General features: G+C 41.5%; 2 protein-coding genes across 13 annotated transcripts in view; one reads left to right on the top strand and one right to left on the bottom strand.

The window, feature by feature from the left end:
• Positions 1–4,551, top strand: part of FBXO11 (F-box protein 11) — a 186,846-nt gene extending 182,295 nt beyond the window's left edge. For 8 of the 10 annotated variants that reach the window (XM_065590754.1, XM_065590755.1, XM_065590758.1 and 5 more), the window contains 4 exons: positions 129–236; positions 2,595–2,703; positions 3,020–3,118; positions 3,216–4,551. In XM_065590754.1, coding sequence (XP_065446826.1) covers positions 129–236; positions 2,595–2,703; positions 3,020–3,118; positions 3,216–3,345 — 446 coding nt within the window. In that variant the 3' untranslated portion in view covers positions 3,346–4,551. Of the gene's footprint in view, positions 1–128; positions 237–2,594; positions 2,704–3,019; positions 3,119–3,197 lie in introns of all 10 variants that reach the window. The other 2 variants (XM_065590759.1, XM_065590763.1) reach the window with 1 other exon arrangement.
• Positions 4,521–26,040, bottom strand: part of MSH6 (mutS homolog 6) — a 29,447-nt gene continuing 7,927 nt past the window's right edge. The window contains exons 3-10 of one of the 3 annotated variants that reach the window (XM_005308051.5): positions 24,611–24,780; positions 15,709–18,244; positions 11,522–11,793; positions 10,752–10,869; positions 8,085–8,174; positions 5,680–5,834; positions 5,275–5,474; positions 4,521–4,691 (exon numbers count right to left, since the gene is read on the bottom strand). In XM_005308051.5, coding sequence (XP_005308108.3) covers positions 4,613–4,691; positions 5,275–5,474; positions 5,680–5,834; positions 8,085–8,174; positions 10,752–10,869; positions 11,522–11,793; positions 15,709–18,244; positions 24,611–24,780 — 3,620 coding nt within the window. In that variant the 3' untranslated portion in view covers positions 4,521–4,612. The remainder of the gene's footprint in view (positions 4,692–5,274; positions 5,475–5,679; positions 5,835–8,084; positions 8,175–10,751; positions 10,870–11,521; positions 11,794–15,708; positions 18,245–24,610; positions 24,781–26,040) is intronic. The other 2 variants (XR_010600245.1, XM_065590753.1) reach the window with 2 other exon arrangements.

Here is a 26,040-nt window from a genome sequence, read left to right on the forward strand (position 1 = left end):
ATTTTGCCAATGACTGTCTGACAGATAGTAGGAAATACTAAGTGCTTTAACTGTAAATCTGGCTGCTGAAAAAGGTATAAAATGCACACTAAAGCTTTGATTCTCTACCTCACCTCCCCCAAATACAGGTATTGAAATAACAAATCATGCAACTGCAACATTAGAAGGCAATCAGATTTTCAACAACCGTTTTGGAGGCTTATTTCTGGCATCTGGTGTCAATGTAACAATGAAAGGTGTGTGGATTTTATATTGCATATTTGTTTACATATGACATTTCTTAAAGATGAATGGCATGCTGGAGACTTCAGTATTGTAGAATTTGTCATATCCCAGTGTCTCATTTTTGGCAGTATTACACTTTAAATTGCCCTGAACCTAAAAACTTCATCTAAAAGAAATAAGTTGAGCTTTGTTCAGAGTTAAACCAATAGCTGGAACACCTTTAAAGCACTGCAGATTCCAAGGGAATAAAATGAAAACTACTGTTTGTATCTAAATTTTCCCTGGCAGACTATAGCCTTTTCCATTGACAACTTCATCGGTTAATCCAGGGTTGGCCAACCTGAGCCTGAGAAGGAGCCAGAATTTACCAATGTATATTGCCGAAGAGCCACAGTACTACGTCAGCAGCCCCCCATCAGCTCGGCCCCTCCCCCCCTGCTCCCAGCACCTCCCACCCACTGGCAGCCCCTGTGATCAGCACCTCCTGTCAACTGTTTCATGGCGTGCAGGAGGCTCTGGGGAGGGGGGAGGAGTGAGGGCACAGCAGGCTCAAGGGAGGGGGTAGGGCCTGTCACAGAGCCAGAGGTTAAGCAGTGAGCACCCCCACCACCACCCCGGCACATTGGAAAGTTGGCACCAGTAGCTCCAGCCCTGGAATCAGTGCCTATACAAGGAGCCACATATTAACTTCTAAAGAGCCACAGGTTTGGCCACCCCTGAGTTAATCCTTCTTCAGACTGTTTTGATATTGGTTAATTCTTTCTGGTTGGGAATTTGAAAGACCATACTAAATTCCTGTAATCAGAACTCCTTGCTACATGAGTGAAAACAAGTAGCCAGTATGGTTCAGAAACTTACTTTAACAGACTTGTAAAGTAAGTAGCTATGAACCAAACACTAGTGAGGCACCACTTTGCAAGTGGATTATAAAGCTAGTTGTGAGACAGCAGACTTGGGTACCAAGATTCTTAGGGTCTGTGCTTGGTTCTAAAGGAAAGTATGGCCTACTGCTAAGAACAATGGGTATAGATGGACTGAGTGGATGAGACCTGTGTTCTATTCCCAGCTCTGCTGGAAGTAACCTTTTACAACTTGTTACCTTATTTGAAAAATTAGGGGAAATAGTCTGCTTCCTAGAATATAGGTGTGAAACCTTGGTCAATAAGGGCTGTGGGTACTACTGAAAGAAGTAAGACTAGAGCTGCTTGGTGTTTTTCTCTGTCTCACTTTCAATGAGGATTTCAGTTCTGCTGTGCATTCCCTGAGGTATGCAGAAGCAGCCTTATCAATTGGCCTACTAATCTGACAGCAACCCTGACCTGGAATCTAGAAGGGATGGCTTAGTTGTTTACCTATCAGGAATACTTAAACTCTGGAACTATAGCCTAAAATTCTGACATGGAGAACTCAACCTGTTCCTGTAGTTCCATTACTCACAGGGAATTCTGTGCATAATTAACGAGCTGCACATATTTTTAATTTTTTGTGCAGAAAAAACTTTCTGCAAGAAAGTTGCTGTAGTTCCGCCTTTTGCCTATCAGAGGGTGCTATGGCACTAGAACAGAGCAGCAGCTCCTGGCCAGCTAGGAAAGAGAAAGTGTCTGCCTTCTTCACAGCGCCTGTCGGGCCAGGGTGGGAGACAGACAGCATGGGGCTGCTGGGGGGGGTCAGACAGGGGCTAGTGAGGGAGGACAGACTGGGGTAGGGGCTGAATGGGTGTGGAGGTGCAGGGCCACATGGGGGCTGAGTGGGGCCACAGAGATGCATAGGGACAGGAGGGCCAAAAGAACACATGGGGATGCAGGGACACCTGGAGACAGGGGCAGATGTATCTGTCTGAATGGGAGAGGCTAGGGATCAGCCAGGGTATGCATGGGGGGAGAGCTCCCTAACAATCCCTCTCTGCCCCCCAAAAACCTTGTTCTGTACTCCCTCCCCCCCCCCCCCCCCAAAAATTCTCACCCAGGCTCCTTCCCAGCAATTACTTGCCTCTCCCTCAGCTCCTCCGTTACCCTGACTCCCCCAAACCTTTGCACTGCTTCTGAGGGGGTGCAGGAAATACGGTTCTGTATTGTAATTTAAATAAATTATTACTCAAAGTTCTGTATTAATATGTCTAGTTAAGGAATCTATTTGTCAAAAAACATTTCCTTAATCTTTTTTGTTGTCTGTACTGTTAGACATACTTGCCAACAGGTATTTTGAAATAAATGTAATTGAAACTGGTGTGATTATATTATTTTGACAAATGCAGAATTTGAAAATACCGTGTGCACAAGAATTTCCCCAGGAGTATTCCATGGGGGATGAGGCAGGTGAGACCTAAAAGGAATGTTCTAATTATCTGATAGTTTATCCTTTTATTACAGATAACAAAATAATGAACAATCAAGATGCCATAGAAAAGGCTGTCAGTAGAGGCCAGTGTCTATATAAGATATCAAGTTACACCAGCTACCCCATGCATGACTTCTACAGGTAACAAATTTATAAACAGTTGTAGGTCATGAAAGGTAAGAAAAAATAGTAATCTCCCTCACCTAGCATCCCTCTAGCATATAAGTGATTAAATAGAAAGCTGTGTAGTGTAAATGATGAACCAACTTAGATCTATTTTCTAGAGTCTGCAAGTTAAGTACTCAGATGTAATATAAAAATGATTGATTTTTTATTAAGAACATTACTTCTACAAGGAGGTTGGTATTTTTATGTGCGTAACATTGCCAATTACAGATGTGCCTGTTAGCACCTGTCCATTTTCAAATCATGCCTAATGTGCTCCATTTTACTTTAGATGTCACACTTGTAACACCACAGATCGTAATGCCATATGTGTGAACTGCATTAAGAAGTGCCATCAAGGACATGATGTAGAATTTATTAGACACGATAGGTATGTTAACAAGAATGAATACTTTGGCTGAGCAGTTTTACCATTCAGACTTAAAGCAAGTTTAATTCTCCTACTGAAGATAATTTTTTTCTTCTAGGTTTTTCTGTGACTGTGGTGCTGGAACACTGTCTAATCCCTGTACGCTAGCTGGAGAGCCTACCCATGATACAGATACACTATATGACTCTGCTCCACCTATAGAATCTAATACATTGCAGCACAACTAAATTCCTTTCAGAAAAAAAAGTCCTGCCATTCTAATATCATAACTGTTAAACTTTTTTTTGGAGGAAATTATACTTGCCCATTTCTGCAGAAAGAGACTGTATTAAAAATGGATGTGTAAGGTGTTGACACTATGGAGCTCAACCTACCAAAAAGAAAGTGGCAATATGTTGACTCAGGATAACAGAACTGGGCGTTTTAGCATTACTGTGTAAACAAAGACTCTTGAAGGGACAGAAGTGAAGAAAATAAGCTGCAATTTTGTACAGATACCAACTTCTGAAAAGCTGGTGTTTTTACAAGTAGCATTGAAATGCAGTCAAATTTGCAGTAGTACTATTCTGTAGACAAGCAGCATTCTTTGTTGCTGCTGTTATGGACATGGGTACCAATTGCTTTTGTAACATGGTAAAATGTGAGCTAGCACTTCTGCATTTCTTTTGATTTTTTTTTTAACATTTACTCAGATTGAAAAATATGATTTTAAATGCTTTACTCATGTAGTTTGTTTTTAATTTCAAGCAAAAAAATCTTATTGTACTTGAATGTGTCCTGTTTTGTTAGCACACCTAGACTTGCTGTAACTGTACTCATGTCCCAGTATGTACGTTCTTTCTATGAAAGAGAAAACACTAATCTTAAATTATATCCAGCAATTTTTCTGGTATCCTTTGAAAAAGTTAAAATAATCTCCTTCCCTGCCCCAGCAACAGTCTGTCCTCAAATCACCCTAACAAAAAGCAAGTGTTTTAATGAGACTTCCTATCATAAATAATGCACTATAAAACAAAGTACTCATGTAACTAAGTTTTGTGAATGAAAGTTTTACTATGTTTTAAAGTACACATTAGAAAGTCTCCTCAGAACAAGCTTGTATTTTATTCTGTTCATAGTTTTTTTTTGAACAGTCTGGACATTACCTATATCAACAGTGGGAAATCACAGCAATTTCCTGCTATAATGAAGCTGAGACAAGTATATATACAGCTCAATACAGTTTCATAGCTTTTTTCCATTTATGTGTATTGGTGACAGTGGGTAATCAACAGCCTGAAAGTGTATGCATGTACCATAACATCTAGACTTAATATATTGTGGAGTATTCAATAACCATTATGTAGAGGGTAGGTAAGAATTAAAAGGGTTTAATTTCCTAGGAAAGAAAATGGAAAAATGGTCATTTTTAAAAAATAAAGTTTATTAGATCATCATGTTGTCTGCATACCATCTTTGCGAGAAAACCACCACTCTAACACTTGTTACTGTATCTTACAGATTATTGATTACAGTCATCAGTTTAGGAACAGCTTTATCTCCTGCCGCATTCTCAGCCACCAGGCAAAGGTGCCTAAAGGGGGGGGAAAAATTAGTCCACATTGCTAAGTAACATTTATGTTTAGTAAAAGAGATCTAGTAAGTTCTTCACTAAGTAATATGTTTTCTAGGTAAATCAGTCTCCACCTTTTTAAGGATGGATCATGAGTTTTTCTGGCAGGCAATTAATCAAAATAAGGGGCTAACCCTCCTTTGCCTTCAGTTTTACCACTTAATTTAATTAGTCTATTTTTGAAGAAGTGGTTTTTTAATGTCTAAGGATGTATTTTATTACTCTTTTATTCAGATACTTGATAGGTTTCATATGAATTTTTAAAGGATAGTCTTATGATTTTAAACATATTACTGTTTCTCTGAAGTCATGTAGCACCTAACATCTAGCCAAGGCATACTTCTAAAAATAACATAGGTGAACCTTGAGAAAATGTCTGGCTCCCCCTAGGAGCCAAGAGGAAAACTTCCCCTCACCCCCGCCCCTCCTTCTGTTGTGCTCTAGCATAGCCACTTAATCCCTCTCTACATAGCACAGCACCTGAGTTTTTGGGTTTTTTTTTTTTTTTTTTTTTTTAAATAAATAAATTCAGGAAATAACTTACCTAAACAGTCTCAGTGAGAGTGTAACTTTCTCAAAGTCTTGTGCTTTTCTGTGACCTTTCTGAATAACTTCCTCTGGAATATTAGCAAGCCTTGCTGCATTGAAACCATAGCTTTTAGGACAAGCTCCTCTAATGAATTTATAGAGGAATGTAATAGTTTCCTGGCTTGGATCTTCACTCTCATTTTCAACCATACATGCCTTAAAAAAAAAAGTCATAAAAGCAGTTTATCCAATACTTTTAGATTAGTGTACATAGACATTTCCTTCTTTCAGGACACCCTTTTTGATTACAGGTAGAAAACTGAGGCTCTAGGCACATTGTGGAACATGGCCTACCAATAAAAACCCCACTTCCCAAAGTGATGCAAATACCTTTCCTTGAAGTTCAACAGTTTATACATACCATATGGCCCAGTCGCACAGCAGCACTGTGTGAATAGTCCTCTACTAATGAATAATAGTGTGTGGAAAAAAGCGTGCGACACTTTATATTTTCTGCAAGTTCTTTAACAACTGCACTTGCTATAGCTGTACCATCAAAAGTAGCTGTGCCTCTTCCTGCAAGAGAAGAAGAAAATCCTTCACACATCCAAAGTGGAACGAACTAACTTGCGTTTCTAGACACTAAGTAAAATCTGAGTTCAACCCAGCATTTAAAGAGATAACTTAAGCCAAATTCAAGTTATTATACATGTTATTGAAATAGAGCCCCCTAAATTACTAACAGCTTGTCTACTCAGGGAAGTTAGTGCAAAACAACTACAGTGGAATTTATAGCACAACCTCTCTTGGAAGCTTATTCTAGAATTTATCTATCCTTATACTTAAGTTAGATTTTTAGAAAGATTTTTCTAAATATCTCTCTTGCTGCAGAATAAGCCCACTACTACTTGTCCTACCTTCAGTGGACATGTAGAACAATTGATCACTGTCCTCTTAACAGAGCTGAAGACTTATCAGGTCCCTCAGTCCTCTTTTCTCAAGACTAAGCAAGCTGAGTTTTCCTAACCTTCTTTCATAGGCCAAGTTTTCTAAACTTTTCATCATTTTTGTTTTCTCTTCTGGACTCCAGCTGAAGCCTCACCAGTATGGTGTACAGTGGGAGAATTACCTCACGTCTTCAATATAAACACTCCTATTAATTAACTCCAGAATATTAGACTTTTTTCCCATTGTATCCCACTGTTGACTCATTCAGTTTGTGATCCACTATAACCCCAAAATCCTTTTCAGCTGTACTATCACATAGCCAGTTATTTCCCATTTTGTAATTGGACATTTGAGTTTTCCTTCCTAAGAGTAGTGCTTTGCACATGTCTTTAATGAATTTTACCTTGTTGATTTCATACCAATTCTCTAAATTGTCAAAGTCAATTAACTCTGTCATCCAAAGTGCTAGCAACCCTTCCCAACTTGGTGTCATCTGCAAATTTCATAAGCATACTCTTCTCTCAAAAGTCATTAATGAAAATACTGAATTAATACTCAACCCAGGACTGACCCCTGTGGGTCTTCACTAGATACATCTTCCCAGTTTGACAGCAAACCATTAACAACACTGAGTACAGCCTTTCAACCAAAAGTGTAGCCTCTATGATAATTCAATCTAGTCACATTTCCCTAGTGTTCTTACTACAATCAAGATATATCATGTCTACAACTTCCCCACCTGTAATGCTGTCTAAGGAAATTAGATTGGTTTGGCATGCTTTGTTCTTGACAAATCCATGCTTGCTATTTCTTATAACCTATTATCCTCTAGGTGCTGACAAATTATTTTATAATGAGTTCCAGTAGCTTTCCAGATATCAAAGTTAGTCTGACTGGTCTATAATTTCCCAGGTTCTCTTTGTTCCCTTTTTTAAAGATTTTTGCCCTTTTCCAGTCTCTGGGACCTCATTTGTCCTCCAGGAGTTCTTAAAGAAAAGTGCTAAGGGTTCCAAGATTGCTTCAGCTAGTTCCTCCAAGTATCACCTATGATGAATATCACCAGGCTCTCCTGACTTGAATACATCTAATTTATCTAAATACTCTAACCTGTTCTTTATATATTTTGGCTTGTGTTTCTTCCCCACTGTTAATACTAATTGTGTTGAATATGTGGTCACCATTAACCTTTTTCATGAAGACAAACAAAATAGACTTAAACAAATCGGTCTTTATGTCAACAGTTATTAACTCTTCCTCTCTAAGGAGAGGACCTAAGTTTTCCTTCATCTTTCTCTTACTCCTGATGTATTTATTACCATCTCAGATTTGCAACTAATTCTTCCCTTGCTGGTCAGAATCAAGTCTAAAATGGCTATTCCCCCCCCCCCCCCCCAATTATTTCCTCCACTTTCTGGAACAAAATGTCCCCAATAAGTTCTTGAAATGTGTGTGCTGCTATATTAATTTTGCAACAGACGTAGTTAAAGTCCCCCATAAATATCCAAAACACAAGACTCGGCTATTTGTTCTAGAAATGCCTCTTCCTCCTAGTCTTGATTTGGTAGTCTACAGTAGACCTCTCCCATGATATCTTCTTTTTTTTTTTTTTTAAACACCCAGTCAGACTTTTAACTAGTCTATTCTCACCTCCTTCTGGACCTCAAAACAAGTGATACGTATTCTTGATAAATAATGCAACACCACCTCTCTTTTTTTCCCATCTGGATTCCTGAACAAGCTATGCCCCTCTATACCAATATTCCAGTCATGAGATTTATCCACAAACTCTGATGTCAACTAAGTCATAATTTAGCTTATGTACTAATACTTCCAGTTTTCCCTGTTTATTCCCCATACTTATTAAAAGAGCCTGAATACCTAGTTCATCCACAAGCACAAGGGAATGCTCTGTTGCATGCCGGAGTATGCTGGAAGTCTCACTCAGCTCAACAAAAAAGGTACTCTCTCCTAAAAAGGACAAAAACAAAGCTTCATTCAAAGCATATAGAAGTTTTGCAAAGGCAGGCATGTACAGCATACAATTCAACAATACAACATTTATTAGCAGCTAGTTTAGTCTGTGACCAGAGATTTAGCAAGAGAATCTCACTAGGAAAAAGCTGAGCTTAAAAAAAAAAAAAGAGACATTCAGACTATCAGGTAGGGGAAAAAGCATAACTGAGTGAAAACTGGCAATACTAAAAAAACAACTCTGTTTGTACACTAGTCTTAATGTAAAAAAGCAAGCAGGAAAAAAATGAAGTTCTTTCTCTGGTAGAAGAATAACTGGTGAAATGGTGACAAGAACCAATGAACGTTGAGAAAATGATGGGGAAGGGGATATTAGACTGTTAAATGTTGTTACAAACACCTATTTAACTCTATTTACTAACATTTTTGGAAAATAACGCCTTTGGCCTAGTCTTCACTTACCGGCTGGTCCGGCGGCACGCCATCGATGTTCTGGGATCAATTTATCGCGTCTGGTTAAGACGCGATAAATCGATCCCGGATCGATCCCGGAAGTGCTCACAGTCGGCGCCGGTACTCCAGCTCGCCGAGAGGAGTACGCGGCGTCGACGGGGGGAGACTTCCGGCCGCGTCTGGACCGCGGTAAGTTCGGACTAAGGTACTTCGAATTCAGCTACGTTATTAATGTAGCTGAATTTGCGTACCTTAGTCCGAAGTCCGGACTAAGTGGGGACCAGGCCTCAGTTACAGATTTCAATTTAAGACAAAATTCAAACGTCCCGGAGATTCTCCAACGAAGTAAGAGAAAACTAGGCTTGAAATTTCTGCTATTTCTACAAACACAATACAAGCAGAAGTAACATATTTCAGATCTTTACATATCACAAAATTCTCAATGGGACTCACCCGAGTAGAATTCTGAACTGACAAAACACAAAGTTCCATACATGCAAGACAGCAGACTTTGCAGCAGCTATTTTTAAATGGTCAAATTAAACCAGATATGAACTTAACTTTCTCCAGCTGGGGGGAAATCCCATAGATTTATTTAATTTAACCAGTAACTCTTCTCAGGTTTCAATAAAACTTTGACAAGGAGGAAGTTTTTGGAGACAGAGCAGAATTATCCTGAGGAATTTTGAACACTTGCTGCTTCTTTCAAGTAACTCTTCAGTCCTGCTATCAATTCTCCTTCCACTGACTGCCATAAAGCTGTTCTCTCTCCTCCCACTGATATGTTTAAATGATGCTGATGTTGACAGTCATATTTCCAAAATGAGCTCTCATGCAGTATTCAATATTGCTCCTCAGATGACTACTGTATGCATTAATTCCATGTGTGTATGTGGTATTCTAAGATGTGTGGCCGATTAAGGAGAAACCAGTGTTACATGCCCTGATTTCTCTAGACCACATCTTTATACAGATGTGCAGGACATTTTTGCAAGAACTTTTCATTAACAGAAATAAAAATGGAACATTGTAGAGCTAAAAATCCAGCCCAAGATAGAGAGAGTGAATATAATATAGCAAGCCCCCAACCCCTGGCAGATGGAGCAGAGCCCCCTGCCCCAACTAAGCTTCACAATCATCATTGGTGAGTCCAGTATTAAAGTGTTTAAAATTATTTAAAACATATACTGTGTATGTATATAATGTCTTTTGTCTGGTGAAAAGAAATTCGCTGGAACCTAAGCCCCCCTATTTACATTAATTCTTATGGGGAAATTGAATGTGCTTAACATAGTTTTGCTTAAAGTTGCATTTTTCAAGAACAACTACGTCATTAAGTGAGGAGTTACTGTATATGCTTATGAATCCGTAAGTCCTCATGTCTCCACCTCCCTGACACTTATACCTCTGCCCTACAGTCAGCTACCATGCAATCAACCTCTTCCACACTGGCTTCTTTTTCCCTAAATAGATGGCTAAGATAAAATATTCCAAGAAATCTGTGAGCTCTACTTTTCTACATTCTCTGAGTGATGTGGACTCAGAGTTCTTGATGCATTTTGACATCAAGAACCTGGAAAGCAGCCCTGACCTAAGCCACACTGTTTTGGATATTTGTGAGGCAGATGATGTTCCTATAACAGAGCCTTACACCACAAAAGTCTAAGTAGTAGCTGACTTTCTCTGTTCCACAGTACTTGGAAAAGGGTATTCTAAGGAGACCTACCATCAGCTGTTTAACTTCCAGAAAGCTACCTCAAAATTTGTCTCCCAACGTGGACTCCAATTTCAAGGGTAATCAAGAGAGTTATCCTGGTCTCCCATCAGACATAATAGACAAGCATGTGGAATACCCAGACACAACTGAGGTCCTGTTTCTGCCCTGAAAGCCACACCTCAGGGTTCACTCTCCCCCAGGAGACAGGTAAGTGAAGAACTGCAACTGGCTGGCCCCTTTAATACAGGATGACATACACAGCTTCAGCCTCAGACTTGATCCACTAGCAAGGGTTTAGAATTGTACCCAAATGTCTAGAAAACCACCCAGTGAACGACTTGAATCTACTCAAGTACTTTTACCAACCTACTCAGTTCTACATGGGTACAATTTTAGGAACTCACCTGACATAATTTTGTCTGAAGCACCTAGTCTTGTAAATACTCTGTCAATAGGAGTAAGCCTGCAAGCTTCAGCAGGTACATAGCATCCCAACTGAGCCATTATTGCCAAAAGGCCAGCCTGCAGAACAAAAAGAAAAAGCATACTACTGTCCAACTTTTCTCCTCCCACATGCTTCAGTTGGTGATTTAGTTCCACAGCAAGAACGAAGGAATCAAAGTACATCTTCCCCGTCTCCTGGGCCCATAGACACTACATTGCATCATACACCAGCTAGGACTACAAGAGTGTCAGACCTCAGACTAAGCAGGACTGAACCTAGCTAATAATTGGACAGATATCTTTGAAAAAACAAAAGACTACAGGAATTGGTGTTGGCAATTCAGTACTCCCTCCCCCACCTAACTCCAAAGTGCATATTGAATCAATATGCCAACAGAGGTAGTATGTTATGAGAAGCACCCTCTATCGAATGAAATGAAGTCCTGAGCCCAACTGCATTTATTAAAGAACCTCTGCCACTTCCTGAGAACAAGAGTATGTGTCTTGTTTCTCTGACTAAATTCTTATTGGCAGGTTACATCCTTCTTATGTAAATACTTGCTGTATTTTTCACTTTACAGCCCAAACTGCTGACATGTTGCTGTGTGCTGTCAACTGTGACTACACTCCAACCTTGAGATTTCAATAGTGCATTTAATAATTCCTTGATGTAATGTTCTTTAGTGCCCTGGAACAAAAGATGTTTTAAGTAACCATATTTCATAGTCACCTGTCTCATTAGTGTAGATTTGCCACCCATGTTTGGGCCAGTTACTAAAACACAGTAGGCTTCACTATTGCTGTCTTCATCTTCATTCTTGGAACCTATCACAATATCATTAGGAATAAAATCATCCCCGAAAAATGTTTTTGTAATGCATGGATGGCGTGAACCTTTAAGCTCCAAGAAGGGTGGAGTATTCTGTTCTGGCAGTAGAATTACAGGTCGGCAGAATGGTCCATCACCTTCTTGACTATAGTTAGCGAGGCACATCAAGACATCTACAAAAGTTAGAAAAATTCCAATTAATTGTAATCATCCCCCATTCCTGGATTTTTCATTGTGCACATACCCCAAAAAAAAAAAAAAAAAAAAAAAGTTACTCACCTTCTCGTAACTGTTGTTCTTCAAGAGGTATTGCTCATATCAATTCCAATCAGATGTGTGTGTGCAGTCAGTCATCGGGAGAAATGTGCAGTGGCACCTGAAGACAGATAGGGGAGGGATAGCTCAATGGTTTGAGCATTGGCCCGCTAAACCCAGGGTTGTGAGTTCAATCCTTGAGGGGTCCATTTAGGGATCTGGGGCAAAAAATCAGTCTGGGGATTGGTCCTGCTTTGAGCAGGGGGCTGGACTAGATGACCTCCTGAGGTCCCTTCCAACCCTGATATTCTAAGATTAAGAGCAGCAGGTATTCCAGGATAAGCGATATGGGTGGCTGTATTGGGAGTGTGCGGCGCTGAGCGCACCAGATTGTGAACCTTTTCCACTTGGCCAGGTAGGCAGCCTTGGGTGAGGGTTTCCTGCTACCAAGCTGGACCTTCCTAACCTGCTTGGAGCATGAGTTCCATGGGTTTTAGCCATGAAGCTTCCAAGCCATGGAGGTCAGGGTGCTGAAGGCAACTATGGTCCTGGGTAATCAGGTCTAGGACCAGGGACAATGCAATAAGGGTGTCCACCAACAGCTCAGTAGCATGGTACCAGTGTTGGCAAGGCCATGCCGGCGCCACCAGTATGATCGCCACCTTATCTCTGCAGCTCTTGAGGAGGACCTTGTGGAGGAGTGGGAACACGTACAGCAGATGTTCCATCCAGGGGAGGAGAAATGCGTCCGCAAGAGAGCTTGGACTGTGATTCGCGGACATTTCCTGTTGCCTTGTGTGGCAAAGAGGTCGATCTGGGAAACTCCCCACCTCTGGAAAACTCTGTGCATCACATCCAGACGGATGGACCACTCGTGGTTGTGAAAGGATCTGCTGAGGTAGTCGGCCAGCTCGTTCTGGGAACCTGGGAGGTAGGATGCTTCCAGGACCTGGAACACAAAGGCCAGGGCAGTGCCAATGAGAGCTGTGCCAGGGATCAGTGCTGGGAGGTTGGGGAACGGTGCCACGACATTGAATTATGCCGGGAGCAGCACCATGATGGGGTGTGGTGCCGTCTGGTGCCAGGGAACGGTGCCGCAGACACGTAGTCAGAGATCATCGAGGCAATCTCTGCATCAGCATCGCCGGCTTGCTTCTAGACGGTGCTGTGCGCTGCAGTACCGGAGGCTTATCCCAAACAACCGGGGACTGTGGTGAAATCCCTCGCGGTCTCAATGGTGTCCGGGATGGACGGGAACTCTATGTCCTCCACCTCACACTCCTAGCCAGTGCTTATGGACTCTCGTGGACTCGACGGCCCCCCCTTGTGAGGCCAAAGTCGATCGTGCCATCTCCTGGGTCACCAGTGCTGGGTGCTCCTCTCCAGGATACACACCAGTGGCTCTTTCCAAGGTGGCCATCCTCGGCACAGGCAAGCACCCCTGTCCGACTTTCGGTGCTGTTTCTGTAACACCAGGAGTGGAAGCGGTGCCGCATCGCCTCTGACAGCTGCAGTGTTGGGGAGCGCCGGTGCAGAGTGTCTCTATACCCAGAGTCCTTCCTTGGTACCGCTTCACGTACAGAGGCCAGAGCACTCCGCATAGAGGAGCTCAGCACCGGATCCTGCCCGCCCGAGGCAGGCTGGGGACGAAGAGCCACCTCCATCAGGGGCTGTTTTAGGCAAAAGTTCCATACCTTCTTCGTCCTGGGACAAAACCCCTAGTAGATCATGCAGCGGTCCGTTTGTCTTGAGACAAGAGTCGTGTGGGTCGCCTGTTGGCATGGGCTCATGGCAGGATCTGCAGGGTTTGAATCCTTGGGACTGAGGCAGCACGTGCCTCGAGTCCCCAGGGGAAACAGGAAAGGAGCACCTCCACTCCTATCCTACTAATAAACTATTACAACTCTGAAATTATGCTAGGAGAACTACAAGAGCACTTGTAAGAGCAAGCCCCCACAATTCCAACGACCGTCACTGGCAGTAAGAAGGAACTGAGGAAATGCTGGGTCAGCAGGATCATATATTCACCGCCATGGTGGCACCACTGCCAGGGTCTCTACAGCTGACCCAATGGGTGCTGCTAGGGGAAAAACTTTCCGACGACTGTGCACATGGCAGGCACACACCTAATTGGAATAGACATGAGCAATCACTTGAAGAAGAACAAGATGATCCTTCCCTCTCCTGAGGAGATTACCCTTGCCGAACCTTTAATACATTAGTAGCACTCACGCTTTCTGAAGTGGAGACTATATGTAAAGATTTTATATTTCCCACCCAATTGATTTTATTTGGTCATAAGTAATTTCCTCCACTGGACATCACTTTAAATATAAGCCTTCAACATCTGCCTTGTGCTTTGGTTAGAAGGCAAAAACTCAAGTACACAAGCAATATATATTTGTATTTAGTGCATCTTACACTAGATTTCCCCGGGTTCTGACAGAAAACTAGGAAGAAAAGTGGCTTCTACAACAATGAATTACTTCATGGCAAAAAGGGACTCACAAGGTTCAGTTATTGCTTCAAATTTATTAGAATAAAGTTTTAAAATACTAAAAGTCTGTTGTCCTATCAGAGATGGACACAATCAAATCAATGTTATTTCAGTCTAATGCATCTCACAGCTGGAGTTGCCATGGCTCTAACTTCAATGCATGGTCACAACTGTGTACTACTTAAACGAAAACCTGTCCTAAGCTTTCCGTTGCCCCACATGAGAGAATCCTACTTTCTGGCAAGGGACAGCTGAGCCAGGACCACATCCCAAGAAGAATTATTGGTCCCTAGTTTCCGTATGCATCAAGCCATGTATTTTAGGTGTCCTAAAAAAGGATTTTGGTGACTAGGCACCCACATTTTAAACATTTAGACCCAACTGCCTTGCAGTTTTATCTGCCTCAGCATCTTCTGCAAAGAGACCAACTGTTTCGTGTTCAGGGTGTGGCTGGCTGGACCCTTCTTCCAAACCACCCAGTCCCAGATGATATTACTGGCCTGCCTGCCCTCCCTTTCCCACAGCAGTGGGACCATGAACACTATGCTTTATTTCTCTCCAGAGCAAAGATATCCCAGAGTGCTCCATGCTAATAGAGCACTCCCAATAGGCACAGCAGTACTTCTAGTTCTGCAGATGTGGAAGGTGAACACAGCAGATAATATCTGGGAGAAGAGTTAACAGCAGGTTTGAGGATTACTGGCCTATCTTCCAACCCCCAACCCTCCTTTTCAAGAGAGAAGAGGAAGTAAGGAAGGTAGGTGGTGGTTTAAGTCATTCAGGAGTAAAAGGTAGTTGGCTTCCTACAATAAAACAGCTAAGGCAGAAGGAGGATTGTTGGGCCTTTCCTGGCTCAAGTTTTACTTCCACGATAAAATCTGAAGCCATTAAAAAGGTCTATACTTTCATTAGGAATTTTTTGCACAGTAATGTTTGTTCTCAAGGAGTGATTAAAACATACAAGCAGCTGATCTGCACTTAAGATTCCTAAATTTGCTGACTGACCATTTATATTGAACTTGGACATAACTGGCAATGCACACCTCCAAGTGCAATATGGGAAGAAGGAACTTGTAAAACAGCAGGGCCCGGTGATTCATTGCTGCTGTTTAGTCGCAGTTGAGGGGAAAAAAGGCAGGTGGCTACTTCTCATTTTCATGCCAAGGTCAAATGCACTGGTCTAACACTGCACTCGGGATTTTTAAGAGCAGGTTAGCAGCTGCCCCTCAGCAGTTTTAGTTTGTCCACACCAGATTTCTGGGTTTTCTATACTATCAGATAATCAATTAAAAAAAAATTCTGTTATCAAGCTAACAAAAACAAACACACAACTTACCTAATACAGCAAAGCATTCCACTGCTGTTTGCCAGTCTTTGCTATTTTTATCAAAATTGTGGAATAGTCTCCTCATACAGTCTTTCAGCGCTGCATCTCTCCGTTCTTCGGCATTGACCATCTCCGCCAGCATCTTCTCTATCTCCTTGGTCCAGTAACGTTTATAACCCTTTCTGGTGGACTTCAATTCATATTCCTCAGGCAAATTGTGAGATATTGCATTTTCTGGGATTTCCATTTGGTAGCGGTTTTTGCCTGCTCCCCAATACAGCATGGCTTTGAATCCAAGTCGTTTGCGTTGTTTATCCAAATACTCCCGAAGATTCTCTTCAATGTCTATAATATCCTTTAGTGCTTTATCATAATCGGGGTCAAACCCAGCCTTCGGAGTAATCACTCCAGTCTTTCGAGCCTCATTATGGTCAAAAGCAGTATCCCATCTTTTAAGTTCTGTACTCAGGTCTGGGAAACAACCCTCTGGATTTTTAGACTTCAGGGTGACTAACTGCTTAAGTATTTTAGATTTGAAATCAGCAGCAATTTCTTCCATAATCCCTATGGTCTCAAGCATTACTTTAAATCCTTCCAGCGCAGACAAGAAGTCAGTGATTTTTTTTTTGCTGTATCTGGTTTCTTCATAAAAGATAGCCCTATTGTCTGGATGAGTCTCACTTTTAAGTGGTGATCCAATACTGTGAATTTTGCTCAGGAGCCTTTCAAGGTCTGGAAGTTTCTTCAGAAGTTCACTAACTTCAAACATTTTATCAGGAACTGCCAGAAGATCTTCAACTGCATCCAAACGATCATTGATAGTGTGGGGATTACAGAGGGGCGCACATATCCACTGTTTCAGGAGTCGCTTTCCAAAAGGGGTACAACAAATGTCAATCCTTTCCAATAATGTGCCTTCTGTGGTGCCAGTAGTTCCATTCTGCAGGATTTCCAAGTTCGCTAGTGTCACCCCATCCAGCACCATCCGCTGATTAGTTTTAGCAAAGAAACTGCTTGATCCTTTAGCTTTGGCAACATCAGTGTCCACAGGAACATACTCTTCAAAGTTTGCCAGAGATAAGAGCTCCTGGTCAATAAGGCATTTCTTGAGGTAGAAGACACATCCACCGAGAGCAGACAAAGCTAACTCACAGTTTTCACCAGGAGTAAGACCCAGAGAGTCACTTTCTGAGGTCATGGATTTGATCACAGGAGGCAGAATAAACCTATTATCAACATTCTGCTTATCCTCAAAGTATCCTTCTTCGATTAGAGTTTTCAGTGTTTTAGATGCATTCCAGAACTGGGAGCCAGAGATCAAGCCTTCTTGCATGGAAGAAGAGAGTGAGCCTTTTAATATCTTGTGTGTGTCTGCAGACAGATTTCCCTTCTCAAACAGGATCTGCACAGGAGTGTGGTGTGCCATCAAAGTTCTAAACCTTGAGCAGTGGCGGTCATCTGGAAATTGGCCCACATAAAATTTTCCTACTGATGTGTCAACAAAACAGACACCATATGCACGGTGGTGGCCAGAAGAGTCTTCAACTTTTTCTTTTACACTGAGAAGGTATTTATTAAGGTTTTCAGAAGGGTCTCCATCCAGAACACTGTAGGTCTGTGTCCCTTTGGTAATTATCCTGCATATTTCTCTGCGTACAACCCTATCAAACTTTGTTGGGTGGGCCAGGGATCTGCAGCGTGCCTCCATCATCTCAGGAGTCTCTGTCTGCTCAACCCGGACTACTTTGTAACCCTTCTGTACCAGAACATCAGAGAATCTGCCAAATGCAATTTCTGGAAAACCTGAATGGGCCCAAATACCTTTCATAAATATCAGTCCCAGTTCATTTACACCAGTGACTGCATCCATATGATACAACTCATAGAACTTCCCGACTTTGTAGAAGATTACAGCATCAAAGTTCTGAGACTTTAGCTGCCACCACTTCCGCATTCCTGGGGTACACTTGTTAAGGTAGTCCTCTGGCACATGGAGGGTACATGGGTCATAATGAGGATCACTTTGTCTTCTTCTACATCCATCTCTCTTTTTCCCTTCCTGAAGCCATTCAAGTTTATCATGTTCCCATATAGCAGAACTGCTAACATTTGGCTGAGACTCAAAGTTTTCAGGCGCTGCAAAAGAGGTCAGCCTTGACTTGGTTTCTAATGAAACAGTTACTGCTCTTTTGGGTGCTTCAGAAAGGTCATTTTCCAAGCTATTCCTTTTAGCAGGTTTGTGGTCAGTTTCTCTCTTTCGTTTAGAAGGGACTGTCACAGGACTATCTACATCCAGCTTTGTGTCTGTCTCAGAACTGGCAGATTCACCTTCGCCCATTCCGCTGCTTGCTTCATCGCTGCTTGCTTCATCTTTAGCATCTGGCTTAAACTCTTCATCTGAACCTTCATTATCACTGTCAGAGTCCACCACTCTTCGTTTTTTGGCTTTCCCACCACTTCTCCACTTGCTTGCCAGCAGCTTTTTTTTTTTCTCCTCCTCCTCACTATCATAATCTTCACTGTTGCCCGACGCACTTTCACTAACCTGTTAGAAAGCAAAAGGCAAATTGCTTGATCAGCTACAACGATAAAACAGAAGAGGGCAATTATCAAGTGATCCATTCTGTCGTCCAGTCCCAACATTTGGAATTCAGGGGCTTAGGGACACCCAGAGCATAAGGTTGCACCCTTGACCATCTTGGCCAATAGCCATTGATAAACCAATCCACCATGAATTTGCTTAACTCACTTATGCTTTTGACCTTCACAACATCCCCTGGCAGGGAGTTCAACAGATTGATTGTGTGTTGTGTGAAGTACTTCCTTTTGTTTTAAACCTGCTGCCTGTTCATTTCATTAGGTGACTCTCGCGTCTTGTGTTATGTGAAGGGGTAAATAACACCTCCCTAGTCACTTTCTCCATACACACCATTCATGATTTTATAGACCTCTGTCTTATCGCCCCTTTGTCATCTTGTTTCCAAGCTGAAGAGTGCCAGTCTTTTTAATTTTTCCTCATATGGAAGCTGTTCCATACCATTAATTGTTTTTGTTGCCCTTCTCTATTTTTTCCAATCCTAATATATCTTTTTTGAGATGGGGCAACCAGCACCACATGTACTATTCAAGGTGTGGGTGTATCATGGATGTATATAGCAGCGTTTTATTATCTATCCTTTTCCTAATGGTTCTGTTAGCTTTTTTGACTGCTACTGCACACTGAGTAGATGTTTTCAGAGAACTATCCATGATGACTCTAAGATCTTTATTGAGTGATAACAGCTAGTTTAGACCCCCATCATTTTGAATGTATAGTTGGGATTATATTTTCCAAAGTGCATTGCTTTGCATTTATCAACACTGAATTTCATCTGCCATTTTGTTCACTCAGTTTTGTGAGAGCCCTTTGTAACTCTGAGCAGTCAGCTTTGGACTAAGTAATTAAGTAATTTTGTATAGTATGCAAATTTTGCCACCTCCCTCTTTACTCCCTTTTCCAGATCATTTATGAATATAGTGAACAGCATTGGTCCCAGGACAGATCTTTGGGGGACAGCCGCTTTTTACCTCTACCTTTGTTTCCTGTCTTCAAACCAGTTACTGAACCACGAGAGGACCTTCCCTCTCGTCCCATGGCTGCTTACTTTGCTTAAGAGCCTTTGATATGGGACCTTCATAAAGGCTTTCTGAAAATCCAAACACCCTATATTGACTGGATCACGTTTGTCCATATGCTTGTTGACACCCTCAAAGAATATTAATAGACAGGTGAGGCATGATTTCCCTTTACAAAAGCAGTGTTGACTCTTCCCCCACATATCAGGTTTATCTGTGTCTGTGATAATTCTGTTCTTTACTATATTTTCAAACAATTTGCTTGGTACTGAAGTTAGGCTTATTGGCTTGTAATTGCCAGAATCGCCTCTGGAGACATTTTTTTAAATGGGTGTTATACTAGTTATCATCCAGTCATCTGGTACAGAGTCTGATTTAAGTGGTAGGTTACATACCACAGTTAGTTCATATCTGAGTTCCTTCAGAACTCTTGGGTGAATACCATATGATCCTGCTGACTTATTACTGTTTACTTTATCAGACATGTTCCAAACCACCTCCAGTGACAATCTAGGACGGTTCCTCAGATTTGTCACCTAAAAGAAGCCTTGGGTGTGGGGATCTCCCCTTTATCCTCTGCAGTGAATTAACTTCTCTACAATGGCCTTGTCTTCTGGGAGTGCTCCTTTCATACCTTGATCATCCAGTGGCCACACTGTTTGGCAAGCTTCCTGCTTCTGATGTACTTAAAAAAAAAATTGTTAGTTTTCAAGTCTTTTGGTAGTTGCTCTTCAAATTCTTTTTTGGCCTGCCTAATTAAACTTTTACGCTTGATTTACTAGAGTTTTTGTGTCTTTCTATTCTCCTCAATAGAAGCTAATGTCCAGTTTTTAAAAGGATGCCTTTTTGCCTCTAACCACTTTTTTACTCTCTTTTAGCCATGGCAACATTTTTTGGTTCTCATTTGACAAAACTAATTTTCCATTTTGACCATCTTTTTGGTATTAATGGGAGAAGATGGAATTAAATAATTTCTTTAAATGAACCTTTTTATAGTATTAAGAGATGCCAAACTAAGCTGATACAATCTGATTTTCTATGGAGTATACTGGACTCTTGTACTTTTGCATCAACAACGAATTAATGGAGTTCCATGCTCAAAAGGCCTTCAATCCCAAATTATATAGTCAAAATTATACAATGATTTCTGTAGGGACTTCTGCAAAGCCCTGCATAAATACAGGCAGAACCAATAAAAACTGATGAATTTGATCTCTCCAAGTCCTTGCCTTTCTCCTGCCTGTATATTTAAGGATCAATCACAATTAGAAATCTAGTTCTTGTTTATTCCATTTTTTAAAAACAACTATGGAGAAATGAGAAGAAGAATGATCCAGTTCAGCGGTTAGGGTACCAGCCCAGGCCTCTGGTTCGATTCCCTGCTCCGCTACAGACTTGTGATCTTGGGTAAATCACACTCTCTCTGCCTCTGTTTCCCCATCTGTAAAATTGGTGTTACAGCACTTCCCTACCTCACAGAGGTGGTGTAAGGATAAATACATAAAGGACTGTGAGACTATCAGATTCTATGATGGGGGCTATACAAATACATAAGACAGACAGAACTGTTAGACTTATGACACTGAAAAGATAGAACAAGCTTAAATGTATTAACTGAGGGAAAAGGGCATAGCTGAGTCATCAGACTGGACCTACTTTCAATGGCTTCAGACTAAATAATGTAATTGTAGCCACTCAGAAGAGAAACATAACCCTGCTTAGCAGCTGCACAGAAATAGTGATGGAGGAGTAAAGATCTGAACCAGTTCCCTTCCCCCACAGCCCCAACTGGCCCGGGGGATTCCCTGCTTGGCTCTCATTTTAGCAGTCCAGCTGCAAGGTGGGATCTTCCCACACATAGAGGCTGCTTGAAGCTGTGCAATCCAATTGCAGTTTAAGACTACAAAATTCACCAGTCAGCAAACCAAATAGCACGCTGGATCTTAGTGAATCAGCAAATTTAGACAGTCACACGTCAATTAATAATAGCTATGACAAGTTTAAGATGGTTAGTCCCATTTCCTAGAAGCCTCTGCAAAATTAACATTAAAGTGGACACCCTCTCAAAAACCTAGTCAATTTCAAAACATTGAAATAGAAGTAGTTTCAGGAATACCACCTGCTCAATAGTTCCCTTGCCAATTTTGATTTTCACTATGTTTTAAGACTTTTTCTTCCCTGTTGCTGTCTGAATCACACAAAGCAAGAGAAATGTGAAACAGATCAAAGTGCTGTCAAAACACCCAAAACAAAAACTAAAGTAAGACTTCTTTTTAGAATCACAAAAAAAAAGCTGAAAGTGACCTCAAAGTTATGTCTACACTGCAGCTAGGAGGTGAGATTTCCAGCACAAGTAGACAGGGTCACGCTAGCTCAGGTTGAGATAGCGTGCTAAAAATAGTGTGGATGTTGCAGCACTGATGGCAGCCTGGGCTAGCCACCACATTCCAAACCCACCTGACCCCTCTCCCCAGACAGCTAGCAGCACTGATGGTGGCATGAGCAACATCCAACACTGCTATTGTTAGCATACTAGCTCAAGCTGAGCTATCACAGGTCTGTTTTACTCAGACTGGAAATTACACTTTTCCACTGCAGTGTAGATAATCCTGCCTCAGCATGGCAGGGTATAAGTATACTTGGACACTCCCTGACATCTGTTTATCTAACCTGTTCTTAAAGGTCAGGGATCCCACAGCCTCCCTAGGTAACGCATTTCCTTTAGTCTTTCCAGTTAACTGCAACACAAGTGACACTGTTGACGCTGTTGCTTTAACAATCCTAGTGATGCATGTCTATTTCTTGTGCTGAGTACATAGCTATTGTATTGGCTATGATCAGAAGTCTAAGTCAAAATTTGCAAAAAATGCATGTTTGTAGTTAGCTTCTGAAATTCATGTTTAAGTGCCTGATTTTAAACACCCCCTTCCTTTTTTAAATCTTGACCCTAGTTTGTGGTCAGATGTACTTTTGTCTGCCCTCTCCCACACAAACATTGAACATTAAACCCAATTTTCTTCTCACCAAGTTTTCAGTTATTGAAAATTCAGAGCTTAATCAAAACCCCTTACAAGATGCACATTGTAGTGGAATTTTGATTTACCTCTGACTGCTAATTTGTATTTACTATTAATGCCACCTGATGTGCTACAACTGGACTGCACTAATAAATTACATTTCAACAGCTAAAATAGCCAGGAATAATTATAGGCTAGATCAGTGGTTCTTAAACTTTTTTTTCCTGCAGACCACTTGAAAATTGCTGAGGGTCTCAGCAGACCACTTAATGGTCTTTCCAAATGTTGTTTGTAACATTAACTAACTATTGTAAAGTGCTTTGGATAAAAGCGCTATATAAAAAAAACAAACTTTTTTTGTTCTACAAATAAAAGCACACAACTTATTTTAATATCAGTAGTCTGCCCTTTCTAATGCAATGGATGTGCCCTCTCTCCCCTGCCGCAGCAGCCCCCGACTTGGGGCTGGGAAGGGGGCGGGAGGGGCTCTCCACCACCACAGTAACCACAGAGCTGAGGCTGGGAAGGGGGGAGAGGAGGGAGAAGGGGTCTCTCCCCAGCAGCCACAGCCCTGGAGCTGGGGAAAGTCGCCTCTTTCTCTGGCCGCCGCAGCCCTGCACATCCCAAATTCCCCCCACCCCCTCTTCTCACCCCACTTCCCCCTACCCCCTATTCCCCCCAAGGCCACGACCTCACCTTAAATGTGCGTATTCTCCAGGGTCCAGCCCCCTAATTAGTGGAGCCACGCTTGTGTGGCTTCATTAATTAGGTGGGTGGCCCTTCATTTTCTCATGTGCAGCCGCCCAGGCACGCACCTTAGAGGGAACTATCCACGGACCACCTGAATGGAGCTCGCGGACCACAGTTTGAGAACCTCTGGGCTAGATCCCTTTTCAGATTATCAAATGCAGGCACTGCATGGTCCATGATTGTAGATCTCTTCAACAAAAAGATCTTAGATCCCACTAATTTCTCCAACATAACCACCTTCACATTTCAAAATATAACAAATGTATCATGGCCAGATGGAATGCTATGTAAGAGCTATCATTTGCAGAAAGCTTCAGAGGTGGGTAAATATTACCCCCATTTTACAGATAGGGATATGGAAGCACAGACTGGCTAAGTGAGACAACAAGTTACACAGGAAGTCAGTGGCAGAACAGGAAACAAACCCAAGTCTTAAGACTTCCAGTCTAGTGCCCTATCCACCGCAACCTGCTCTCAAGAGAGCCAGCCTTAGCAGTGTGGTGTAGTGGATAGAGTACAGGAGTAGGGTTCAGGACTCCTGGATTTTAGTCCTTGCTCAGTCACTGGCCTACTGAGTGAGTTTGAGGAAGAGAGAGGTGAAGTAACTTGCCCAGTTTCCCCATCTGTAAAATAGGCATAATGATATTGACCTCCTTTGTAAAGTACTGAAATCAACTGACGAAAAATTCCATATAAAACTAGGTATTACTAAATATTGGAAGGCCTGCACCACAATCATCCACCATAACCACAGCATTATTATTCATAGGGCTGGGAAAGTTAAGAGTTTTTTTGTTTTTTGGGGGTTTTTTTTAAACACATCCCTAACTCATTTTATATAAATGAGTATCTCTCTACCTATCTCCCGTAGAATGGGGCTAGGTCCCCGAAATTCCTGCTAAAGTGGAGCCCAGCTGATTGTTCCTGTTTTTTCAAGGTTATTTTTGTGAAGAACACACCTAGGAGGTTTTGTGTTTTTCTTGAAGAAAAATGAAAGCTGTGACTGAATGTAAAAGAAAATCTTTGAAATCTGTTAAGGAAACCAAAGTGAACATGGGATGAGATGTAAAGTATTTTCATGGATTACAAACTGGCCAGGAGACATGAGTATGAACGAACACCCAATTTTCCACATGACACAAGTTTGTCAGTGAGGGTGCCCCATATTTCTACAATTAAGACCAATGTTTCATATGGATAATTTGTTCCATAACTGCTCACTCACTATGCTGTTTCTTGTACATTACTCTGAAGTATAAGTTGAGACACTGGTCTGATCCAATATGACAATTCATCTCTTTCCTATGATTCTACATTCTTCAACAGTAACAATATGCTGGAATACTATTATTTGGCTATTAACAGGTTTCATTAGAACCCAAATTATTTCTGGATTACTCCTGATTCAGACAACTAAAGAGGTTATTGAGAAAGGAAAGGGTAAGATGACAACATAACAAATGTGGGCTCTTTTTCCTAGTTCTAACACCACCTCTGCAATGAGATCACAGAAAACAGAAAAAAGTTACCTCCATCTCTTCCTCATCTTCAGTATCTGAAGGTTCATTGCACACTGCCAGTTCAAGCCGCTTCGTTTTATCTTTGCGCATAGCATCATCTGCCATTTCCATTGCTCTTTTAATTTCAGGCTTTGAACTGTAAAACATACCTCCCCTCTGAGTTTCCCTAACTGCTGAGCCTACAAAACATGCAAATAATAGGTCAGAACCTGAAGCAAAGTCTAGCCTGAGGCCAGTCATCACTGTAGATGCTCACTCTCTGCATTTAAATAAATTATGTTCAGACCACTAGTATCATCCAGCATTTTTGAATCACAAGTCCAATATGACAAGTTCAATGTGAGATTATTCCATCTGACTGATTTTAAACATGTAAACTTATTTGTTCAGCATGAAGTGGGGGCAAGACTTGCCTAAGAGAATTAGTTTGTATATCTGTCCAGTAAAATGTGTACCTAGTGCAAGAACACTGGATGAGTCTCACATTTCTACAACTGATTAGTCTTGGTCTGAACATTTATCCAATTATAAGAAAACTATTTTCTGGATTTAGCATTTACAATTAAATTCTATATCTGACAGTACCCGTCATGGTTGAAAAATGACAACATTTTACACTGGCAGCATGAGAGCTCAAATTGAGACTATGATCTGGGAACGGGACCTACTCAAATAGAACCTTATGCCCTTTCTATGGATCACTTTAAAGAACTCTGGTTGAAGTTAGTAATCCAGCTTCTACCCATTGGCTTTTCAATTAGAACAGAGGTCCCCAAACTGTGGGGCACACACCCCTACAGAGGCATAGAGGAACATCCGGGGGAGTACGCAAAAAACAAAACAATGTAAAACTTTAGAGCCTACAAGTCCACTCAGTCAGACTTCTCATTCAGCCAATCGCTAAGACAAACAAGTTTGTTTACATTTACGGGAGATAATGCTGCCCACCTCTTATTTACAATGTCACCAGAAAGTGAGAACAGGCATTCACATGGGACTTTTGTAGCCAGCATTGCAAGGTATCTACATGCTAGATATGCTAAACATTCATATGCCCCTTCATGCTTCGGCCACCATTCCAGATGACATGCTTCCATGCAGATGACACTCATTAAAAACAAATAATGCGTCAATTAAGTTTGTGACTGAACTCCTTGGGGGAGAATTGTACGTCTCCGGCTCTATTTTACCTGCATTCTGCCATATATTTCCTATTATAGTAGTCTCAGATGATGACTCAGCACATCTTGTTCATTTTAAGAACACTTTCTCTGCAGATATTTGACAAAATGCAAAGAAGGTACCAATGTAAGATTTCTAAATATGCTACAGCTCTCAACCCCAGGTTTAAGAATCTGAAGTGCCTTCTAAAATCTGAGAGGGATGAGGTGTGGAGCATGCTTTCAGAAGTCTGAAAAGAGAAATACTCCGATGCGGAA

The sequence above is a fragment of the Chrysemys picta genome, chromosome 3, assembly GCF_011386835.1.
Source record: "Chrysemys picta bellii isolate R12L10 chromosome 3, ASM1138683v2, whole genome shotgun sequence".
Lineage (NCBI taxonomy): Eukaryota > Metazoa > Chordata > Testudines > Emydidae > Chrysemys > Chrysemys picta.